The sequence below is a fragment of the Procambarus clarkii genome, chromosome 17, assembly GCF_040958095.1.
Source record: "Procambarus clarkii isolate CNS0578487 chromosome 17, FALCON_Pclarkii_2.0, whole genome shotgun sequence".
In the NCBI taxonomy this organism is placed as follows: domain Eukaryota; kingdom Metazoa; phylum Arthropoda; class Malacostraca; order Decapoda; family Cambaridae; genus Procambarus; species Procambarus clarkii.
Genome location: NC_091166.1, coordinates 34,562,865 through 34,574,020, shown reverse-complemented (window position 1 = coordinate 34,574,020; position 11,156 = coordinate 34,562,865). Strand labels below are relative to the sequence as shown.

The window sequence follows — 11,156 nt, the reverse complement described above, 5'->3', positions numbered from 1 at the left end:
TATTATCTGTCACGTGTTAGGCCAATACATGCTACTCTAAATGCCCTGATTCTCAAGGAAAAATATGTTAGACATTTGCCTTACTTTTACTCATAGATAATAAGTATTCGGTGTTCTGCAGATCTTGATTTAGTTAGTTCCCGGCTATAAGCATATGAATTAATGTTATTAAGTTGCAGTTATAGTACTCAAAGTTATACATGTCTGTGTTACGCAGTTGTAAAATATAAAAGTTATAGCCGCTTCATTAACAGGGTCTGCAGAAAATATTTACTTGTTCTACTAATAAATAAATAGGTCCCCATGCTGTTGGTGTCTCTTTTCCTCCCTGATCAGAAAATGTAGCTTGTTTGCTAGCTTCTTTAGGTTTGGTTCTCCATGCAGTTCCGATTTTGGGAGTCTCCAGCACACTCGCAAATGGTCTGTCATGGCTCCTTCCCATCTCCACAGAGTGGACCATTGATGCTGCCTCCTTTCAGAGCTGTTCAGGTGTCTCAATTTGGCTCTCTATGCATCTGCTTGGAATTACATGTAGGACCTTCCTCCTTACACGGCTCCATTCCTCGTTTGCAAGACCCCTCGTGGTGGGTGCCTTTTGACTGTACCGAGTCAAAACACTGAATTGCAAGGCTGTTTCAATGCTTCATTTTCTGTGAACCTTTAAGTTGTCTGTGTTGCTTTGACTTTGGATATTTTTTCCTCAGATGTTCCTTGCACCTCTGTGTGGGGTGGGGGGGGGGTGTTAGTCTTGCTCTATTTCTTGGTAGGCCAAATAGGACTGATGTGACTCATTAGTGTGGCACCATCTCGACAAGAGAGCTTCAGGGAGCCACCAGGGTTCTTCCAGAAAGAGGCCTTTCATTTCGTTTAATGCTGGTTTTTCGTATTTACATGGCTCTAGTCAGTGCCATATCTCTAATGCTTAATAAATTTACTGGAAAGGAAATTGAATTATATTATTAATTACAGTACATATATATACTTAAACCAGCAACTGATCAGTTCGTTCTCTTTCTCAGGATGTGTTGTAAATGAAGACGATGTTATCTCTCTACACGAGTCATTAATACTTTACTCAAAGATGCATAGCAAGCTTAAAAAGGCAAAAGATTAAACTATTTTTTTTTCTTAATCTTATCACCAGACTTGCCAAGTGAGAAAACATACTCTGTCAATTACATTAATGAAGTTTGGAAATGGAGCTTCATATTTTTTCATCATGTTACAGTATACTGCAAGAACATATTCGATGCCATTTCTTTAGCAGTTCTGCAAGTAGACATAGAAAGATACACATAATTAAGAAAAAGAATCCTAAGAAGTGAACAGTAAGAAAAGGAATGATATGTCTTACAGAATGCATTTTGATCAAGGAGGTGAAGAAAGCAGAGTACTCACAAGATTGTTGGCAGTGGATATGGAAAAAAAGAATGATGGAGAAATAAGAAGACCTGTGGAATGTAGTCAAGCACTACACACTGAAAAATTCCAAGATGCTGCGCTTATTGCTTATATAAATTTATTTATTGAAGGAAAGTGCCACATAAATAATGCACAGTGTCCTGTTGGCATCTTTGGCACTAAAGCAAAGGATCAGAATACACACAATATAGTTAGTGTACTTGCTCAAGTTTCAACTATGGGACCACTACACATTCCATCCAACATGAGGAACATTTGTATATTTTTAATCCCTTTAACTAACCAAATCTTAGCAGTCATCCAGACCTATATTTTTTTTAGCCTTTTGCTGCCTCTCATCTCTACAGCAGCTTTCAATTTCTTAGTCTTCATTGTCTCATTACTCACACAGAGTTCTTTGCCCTTCTACATATCATGTTTGCATTTACATAACCAAGACTACTGGGATAAAATACCATTACCATGTTTGCTTTCTAGTTATAGCATTGGGCTGCCCATCACATTCCTCATTACTATAGCCTGGGTAAAGTTGTTAATATCTCTCATAATTTTTAGAATTTATGCTAGTGCTGTGGTAGAAAATATGTGCACTTTTGTAAGTACTAATTCTTATGATGTGAAAATAAAGTTTTCCATTTCTTGGCATTTCTGTCGTATGTATACAATAGTTGGGTATTTCTACCTTGATCAGAATAGGCCTGCTTGCCTGGAGAAGGTAGTTACCAAACCTGTGTGTGTGATATTTAATCACAGTATGATTTTCCTTATACACAGTACTGGTATTCATAATTTGTTCAAAACTCCCACCTTGTCTGATAGACATGTCATTGTATTTACAGTTACATCATTCGGCCCCTCTTATGGTACCTTCATCACTCGAGTCATTGACATACTTGGCAGTCAGACTTTTGTCTCTTGTACTTGTCCATTTCTTGATATAACTATCTTACCATCATCTCCCATGTCTATCTTCCCACTCATTATATGCTTCATGCGCAGCCCTGTTATGTCTATCTCACTCTGTTTTGCATTCTCCATTCCATTTCTAGACTCAAACAACATTCCATTCTCACTTGCACCAACCATTTTATCCCCTGCTGCAACCGTCATCCAGTTGAATTTATTACTTAAATACCCATGCATTTATGAACAATTGGGTGATAGAGACAACACAAGCAGACATGTCAGTAAAACAAGCTACATGTCATACTACTTGAGCAAACTTTCTAATTTTTTTTGTGTTGATGAAACTGCAAGAGTCAGTATACCACACAGAAAGTGCCTTTCAATGTGGTGGTGGGTGTTTTTTATTGTTTTGATAAATTTGGGTATTACAATGTGCTCTGCGAATGCCAGTTTGTCAACGTTTCAAGACTCAATGGGCCAGCTCTCACAACTGGAGTCAAAAGAACAAGTATTTGCAACACCAGTAAGCAGCATAACTAGAAGTACTTTACAAGAAGGTAAGTGTAATCTTTCAATTTGTACTAATTTGCTGTTTAAATGAGATCCCTGTTCTTTCGATACATGTGCACTTTAGTTCAGTCACGTTCATTCTCAACTCTCCTGGGGCTTGAATCCAAGGTGAAACCTTGTGAGCAGGTTTTGAAGGCAGAATCTATTTTTAACAAAACCATGTATTAATGAACCCCTCAGATGTATTCCTGTTGAATACATCTGTGGGGTTGATGCTAGCTGTAGAATCAGCTGAAACTATGGAGCAACTTTGGGTGTCAACATCAGCCAGAACAAGTCCTAATGTTACGAATTCATATTTAACTTAAATACTGTAGGTTTATTTTTACTCATTACTCAGTTTTGCAGATCCTTTGTATTTTCTTCATCACCTGCACCCTCCACCCTCTCTGACGTTTCACATACATCCCACATTGTATTGTCAAGACTTGTTCATTCTTTCCTGCATCACCACTATGACAAACGTAATAAAAAATATTTTTTTTTACATGAGCATGTACATAAAGATATTGTTTTCACATCGGAAATAAAGATACTGTATTGTTTTCACACTTTAGACGTTTTTCTCTGCCAGTATGTGAGAGCAAGCGGATTATAAACTCTGTGAATGAGTTGGAAACTCTACGCAACTGCAGGGTGATTGAAGGCAACCTGCAGATAATTCTTATTGAAGATGTGAGTAGGTATAATGTTTGTTTAATCTTAATAAAACATTTTTATCAAGCATTTCACTAAATTGGGCAATAACAATAATATAATATTTATACAAAATGATGGAAACAGAGTACAGTGGTTACTGGATAGGTATTTATATTGTTTTAAAGCAAATAATTTTGCACAGTACTTCAGGCAAACTTTAGGATTATTGTGTTTTAGTTATTAAATTTTATGGTAATATTTAATACAGAAAATGTCAATGTGGCCAAACACACTCTACCCAAGGCACACAGTTCTTTTGATATGTGTGATACGGATTATTTGCTATGCATAATAATAATTTAAACAATACATTTTGTTGAGGGACAGGCAGTCTGTCTTTGTATATATGCTAGGCTTGTATAGAGGTCCCCCAAGATTGAACTACTGATAAATAATTTTCTGGTGGGTCCTTGGTGGCTACTTGGGACCCCTCCCTTCACCATTTAGGGGCTTTGGTTCTTCCATCTTCCTGGCCAAATGAGACTTAAGGCTAAGGTATTGAGAAAGATGGTATGTATTATCTCTGGTGTGCAGATAGAACTAACAGGAGCCGCTTCAAAACTCGATGGTTCATACATCTCGGAGCTTGGGCCATTTCATTTCCTATGCTTTGTTTACCTTGCTGTTGGTATGTTTTTGTTCACCCAACTTTCTGGTGGTCTTTTCTTGGTTAGGGTGGGCTATGATCCTCTGCTTCTTCCACCTCTTTAGAGGGGGAGGGGGCCAGGTTTTGGCTTCAGGTCCTCTTGCGTGACTCGCAAGGGCCTGGCATAGATTGCCTGGTAAAGCTTGTTAGGTAGTAAGCATCAAGGAGCCACGAAGGACCCACCAGAAAGAGGCATTTCATTACATCCCACTTATTTTTTTTCAGTTATCATTAAAGGGGTACATGAATGGTACTAATAATGTCCAAAAGGTACATAAAAGGTAAAAGGTTGAAAAGTCCTGGGCTAAAGGTTACAAAAGTATACCAACTATAAACGGCTTTGACATTCCTGCCATATTTTTATGGCATTTTATGTTGTAGTAAACATTTTATAATTGCCCTGTTTAAATGTGAGGGCAAGTTGTATGAAAAGTATTTACAGCAGTAAACCTTTCACATTAGTTTTACATTAATCAATATCTTGTAATTTCCTTGGTTTCCCATCATTGTTTTTTATTTCTACTTTTTGCTATTTTTCAGGCCAAGCAAATTAATGAATGGAAGAAGTGGAGTTTCCCTGAGTTGGTACAGATCACTGGTTTTCTATTAATTTATCGTGTAAGTGGACTACGCTCTTTGGGCCAGCTCTTTCCCAATCTGGCTGTTATTCGTGGAATGACTCTTCATCAAAATTATGCTCTTGTCATCTATGATGCCATGGATCTTGAAGTAAGTTTGTTTAGAAACGTATAATGTGCTCTAGTAATTATTATTGTACTGTATATTAGTTACCTTGCTATATACTGTACATTAGTAGTGGCATTTTAAAACATTTCAATTCTTGAGAATTTCTTGGGGTTTTACATTTTCAATATACTGTACCCACTATATAAACAATAGTTAAAGACACATTTTCTGTGAAGATCTCCATGGTGGCTCCCTGAAGCTAGCTCAGTGAGATTGCTCTTCACTACTAGGTCATATCAGTTACAGGAGTCTTGTTTGGCCTACTGTGAACAAGAGGCAAAACCTGGACCCCTCTCAGAGGTGCAGAGAGTAGGGGACTACTGTACTGTATTTTCATTACCCTCACCTGGAAAAAATCCACAGTCAGTGAAGTGTTACAGACATATGCAAGGTTCATAGAAAATGGTGTCGAAATAAGCCAATCGACTCTGCAAAGAATTTATGGGAAACAAATGTATCACTTGAAACTAGTACTTATAGGTACTATACGATGACCCAGAGTTCTTTCCCCACACTCGCCCCACCACAATCTTCCTGCCGAGATGGACTCGTCCACTCGTAGAGTGCTCCCGAGGCCATTCATTCACAATAGGTCCCACTACTAATAGGTCCATAGGTCCTAAACTACAATAGGTTTGTATTTGTTGCATGTGCATGAGTTACTTCCTGGCATAGTTTGTGTGCACCTGGCATTTTGTATGCTTCGAGCTACACGACTTCAAGTTTGCCTTCCCTTGGTGCTTGTCTATCATTGGCCTGCACTTAGTTCGTTCTCTGTTATGTTTGGGAGTTTGCCCCTTAGAAGCCATATCACTGTGGGTGGGGAGTCTCACCTTGGATGGTGCAAGAGTCATTGACTCTGCATAAACCCTGGGAGGCTGAGAGAGGCCTATTTTAACTGTGTGGATTTGTTTCACTTGTGTGGGGTGTGTTAGAGTACGTGCAATTACTGTATAAAAATATTAAAAATAAAAATATAAATAATATTTTATTTAGGAAAAGTACATACAGTACATAGATGCAGTTACAAACATCCTGTTGAAGTTATAGATAGAGCTAGTACATACAATTCTATATGAGGGGGGTGTCTCATCTTGGACCACCAGCTGACCTTAGGGAACCGAGTACAACTACCTAAGAGTAGTTACAGGATGGGAGCTACGTTCGTGATGTCCTGTCTTCCCAGTACTGTCATATGATACTTTGAAATCACTAACGGTTTTGGCTTCCACCACCACCTCACTTAACTTGTTCCAGCCGTCTACCACTCTGTTTGCAAGAGTGAACTCCTTGAGATATGGGCACAAGACAACCACTGCACATTCCAATTTTGGTCTTGCAAAGGTTGTGAACAATTTCACCAATATTTTGCATCCATGTATTTGAAAGCAATGGTGAAGTTTGAAAGTGTAGAATATGCTCCTGCTAAGTTAATGTTAATAATGTTAATAATATGTTAGTGTTAATAAGCTCTATATGGATGTAATGGAGTTTACCTTGTCCCATGAAAAAATCCTGCTATAGTTTAATGATAATGCAGTTATCGTCACAAATGTTGTAAGGGCATGAGCTTGTAAGGTCCATGAGCTTGTAAGGGCATGAGCATCACTTGTGTTGTCCCATCTTGAGTACTGCTCAGTACTCGCTTCTCCCTTCAGAGCAGGAGAGATTGCTGAAATTGAGGGAATACAGAGAACATATACGGTACGCATAGACGTTATAAAGCATCTAAGTTATTGGGATCGTCTCAAAGCTCTCCAAATGTACTCACTAGAAAGGAGACGAGAGAGATACCAAATAATATATACATGGAAAATACTGGAGGGACAGGTCCCAAATCTGCACAGTAAAATAACAACATACTAGAGTGAACGACATGGAAGAAAATGCAGAATAGAACCAGTGAAGAGCAGAGGTGCCATGGGCACAATCGGAGAACACTGTATGAACATCAGAGGTCCACTGTTGTTCAACGTCCTACCAGCGAGCATCAGAAATATTATAGGAACAACCGTGGACATCTTCAAGAGGAAACTAGATTGTTTCCTTCAAGGAGTGCTGGACCAACCGGGTTGTGGTGGGTATGTGAGCCTGTGGGCCGCTCCAAGCAACAGCCTGGTGGACCAAACTCTCACAAGTCAAGTCTGGCCTCGAGCCGGGCTTGGGGAGTAGAAGAACTCCCAGAACCCCATCAACCAGGTATCAAGCTGGTAAGCAATACCCAAGAGTACAAACCAACAAAAGTAATACTGTATAGCTGAAAACTAAGTAACCTTTCCCTAAATTGCACAATAAGTACATTTTGGGTTACAACTTCACATACAGGTTTTATTGGGGGTATTGAAAGTTAGGTTACAAGGAAAACAATGGCTTACACCGTTATTGTATAGCATCACTTGGATGGAGGTGGGGATATGTTCAGTCATTTAACCCTTCCACTGCTCAGGGGCCCTGAGGACATTTACACCCCTGTGCGCAAGAAAAAAAAAAATTCAAATTTTTTTTTTCGTCTTCTAAACGTGTTAATTTGTGTCCCCTGAGCACGGGAAAAATAAAAAAAAATCGTAGGTGACATATTTTGAGCGTAATTGACCGGAAGTCTGGCAAAAAGTGGGCGTTGACAGAGCGGTCGTCAGAGCCGGTCAGTGTCACCCGCGCTGACAGGTGGGAGTTGCCACAAAGATATTATTACCTAATTGTTTCAATGTTTCCGATTGATTTTTTCTTCTTATTTTTTTTTTTTTGCAGTAATATTATTCAATAGTGTGTATTGTAATATATTTATATAATAAAAGTGGTGAATAATTGCTATTCTTAAAAGTATGGTGTGCATATTAGTGATTCAATTATTATGTTCATTAAACAATAAACAAATAGTTTTGCTGCTATTACACTCTATACACAGGTTATATATAAGTATCTGCATGTTTTGTTCACCATAACGAATCACTAAGTTTGTATTGAGAGTCGATAAGCAATGAGGAGTTACCCGCCACACACAACCAGCCACTCCCTTCCACTCCCTCAACACATGCACTAAACTTTCTCCCCCAACAATACCATTTGTGGTGTTATTACACTGTATAGAGACGTTATATATATTCGATTCTTCGTGGCACGGGATCGTATTCCAGGGACCTGCCTGAAACGCTACGCATACTAGTGGCTGTACAAGAATGTAACAACTCTTGTATATATCTCTCGGAAAAAAAAAAAGTATGTATATATTTTGTTCACCACAACTGTACAGCTAAGCTGATATAGTTAGTTCAGGCACTAAGAGTCGTCGCTATACACAGCTGGCGGCTGGGGGCTCCCTCACTTGTTGAAGGTCACACGCACTAAACTTTCTCCCCCAACAATACTGTTTGCAGTGTTATTACCCTATATACACTTATATATAATGAGTATCTACATGTTGTATGCACTGTAATTACCTAAGTGTAATTACCTAAGTGTAGTTATAGGATGAGAGCTACGCTCATGGTGTCCCGTCTTCCCAGCACTCTTTGTAATATAACGCTTTGAAACTACTGACGGTCTTGGCCTCCACCACCTTCTCCCCTAACTTGATCCAACTGTCAACCACTCTGTTTGCGAAAGTGAATTTTCTTATATTTCTTCGGCATCTGTGTTTAGCTAGTTTATATCTATGACCTCTTGTTCTTAAAGTTCCAGGTCTCAGGAAATCTTCCATATCGATTTTATCAATTCCTGTTACTCTTTTGTATGTCGTGATCATATCGCCTCTTTTTCTTCTGTCTTCTAGTTTTGGCATATTTAATGCCTCTAACCTATCCTCGTAGCTCTTGCCCTTCAGTTCTGGGAGCCACTTAGTAGCATGTCTTTGCACCTTTTCCAGTTTGTTGATGTGCTTCTTAAGATATGGGCACCACACAACTGCTGCATATTCTAGCTTTGGCCTAACAAAAGTCGTGAACAATTTTTTTAGTATATCGCCATCCATGTATTTAAAAGCAATTCTGAAGTTAGAAAGCGTGGCATAGGCTCCTCGCACAATATTCTTTATGTGGTCCTCAGGTGATAGTTTTCTATCTAGAACCACCTCTAGATCTTTCTTTATCAGAATTCTTTAAAGATTTCTCACATAATATATAGGTTGTGTGGGGTCTATGTTCTCCTATTCCACATTCCATAACATGGCATTTATTAACATTAAATTCCATTTGCCAAGTGGCGCTCCATGTACTTATTTTGTCCAGGTCTTCTTGAAGGGCATGAAAATCATCTAAGTTTCTTATCCTTCCTATTATCTTAGCATCATCATCAAACATGTTCATATAATTCTGTATACCAACTGGTAGATCATTTATGTAGACAATAAACATCACTGGTGCAAGAACTGAACCCTGTGGTACTCCACTTGTGACATTTCTCTAGTCCGATACATTGCCTCTGATCACAGCCCTCATTTTTCTATGTCAGAAAATTTTTCATCCATGTTAGAAGCGTACCTGTCACTCCTCCAATATTTTCCAGTTTCCAGAACAACCTCTTATGTGGAACTCTGTCGAAAGCCTTTTTTAGGTCCTGATAGATGCAGTTAACCCAACCATCTCTTTCCTGTAATATCTCTGTTGCTCGATCATAGAAACTGAGTAAATTCGATACACAGGATCTTCCAGATCGAAAACCATACTGTCTGTCTGATATTATATCATTTCTCTCCAGGTGTTCTACCCATTTAGATTTAATTATTTTTTCCAATATTTTGACTATTACACTTGTCAATGATACCGGTCTATAATTAACGGGGTCTTCCCTGCTTCCACTTTTGTAGATTGGAACTATGTTAGCCTTTTTCCACACATCAGCTACAACTCCTGTAAACAGGGATGCCTGAAAAATCAGTTGAAGAGGAATGCTGAGCTCAGGTGCACATTCTCTCAGAACCCATGGTGAAACTCCATCTGGACCAACTTCTTTGTTCTTATTTAGCTCCTTGAGCATTTTTTCCACTTTGTCTCTAGACACCTCTATGTGCTCTATGTTGTTCTCTGGAATTCTTATTGTATCTGGTTCCCTGAAGATTTCATTTTGTACAAACACACTTTGGAACTTTTCGTTTAATGTTTCACACATTTCCTTTTCATTTTCCGTGAATCTATTTCCCATTTTCAACCTCTGAATATTATCCTTTACCTGCAATTTGTTGTTTATGAATTTATAGAATAGACCTGTATTCTATAATATTCTTTATTCTATATTCTATAAATTCTATGTATAGAATTTATAGAATAGACCGTAACTGTACACCTAAGCTTGTAGTGTGCCCAAAGTGTGTGTAATGTGCTTGTAATGTGTATTCTATTCTATACTTGTACAAGTAAACTGGTATGGTGCCCAAAGAGCATAGTGGCCACCCTCTAAACAGCTAGACAAATCATGCAGACGACGTCACCTCCGTCACCCAAATGGCTCCTCCCAGCATAATCCTTTTGCTGTTATTACACTAATACGCACATTATATATAAGTATCTACATTTGTGTTCACCATAGAGAACCACTGAGCTGGTATGGTGAATGCAGACAGTAACAGGTGACCACACAGTCAGTAAACGATGCTATCTCCCTCCGTCTCTCAGCATCACTCGTCCCACAGCACTAATTATTACAATAATCCTGCTATTATCACAACCCTGGTTATTTATATCACAGTCATGGGTCATCTGTAATATTGGCATCGCTAAACAATAACAATTATATATTTATTTTGACATTTTTCGGCGATGCTGTGGTCACAAGCTGAACAGCAATGCAGTTTGCTCATGCTGCGTGCGCCAGCCTTGGTTGCTCCAACAGTACTGTGCCTCTCACACCTGAGAATATTGCCCACGATTTTTTTTTTAAATGGCGTCTGTTTACAAGAGCCCTGAGGAAGCTACTGTGAACCCCATGTAGCCGCGGGCCATTTGAATCGGGCCTGGCACCCTATGGCGTATATATATGCCATGAGCACAGTGGGACATGTTACTCAGGGCGTATATATACGCCATGCGCAGTTTAAGGGTTAAGTAAGGTCAACCAATTATCAGTTGAACATAATAAATGAACTACAGAAGGCCTATTGGCAGCTCATACTTGTATCTTGTATCCTCAGTTCCTTGCACCTCTGTAGAGAGGCAATGTTTTGGATAAAATTGGG

The 11,156-nt window shown here is 38.9% G+C and overlaps 1 protein-coding gene across 1 annotated transcript in view; it reads left to right on the top strand.

Annotated features, from left to right (window-relative positions):
* Positions 1-11,156, top strand: part of LOC138365632 (insulin receptor-like) — a 45,523-nt gene that overhangs the window by 4,364 nt on the left and 30,003 nt on the right. Inside the window, exons 2-4 of the mRNA XM_069326115.1 lie at positions 1,020-2,885; positions 3,473-3,573; positions 4,784-4,972. Coding sequence (XP_069182216.1) covers positions 1,346-2,885; positions 3,473-3,573; positions 4,784-4,972 — 1,830 coding nt within the window. The 5' untranslated portion in view covers positions 1,020-1,345. The remainder of the gene's footprint in view (positions 1-1,019; positions 2,886-3,472; positions 3,574-4,783; positions 4,973-11,156) is intronic.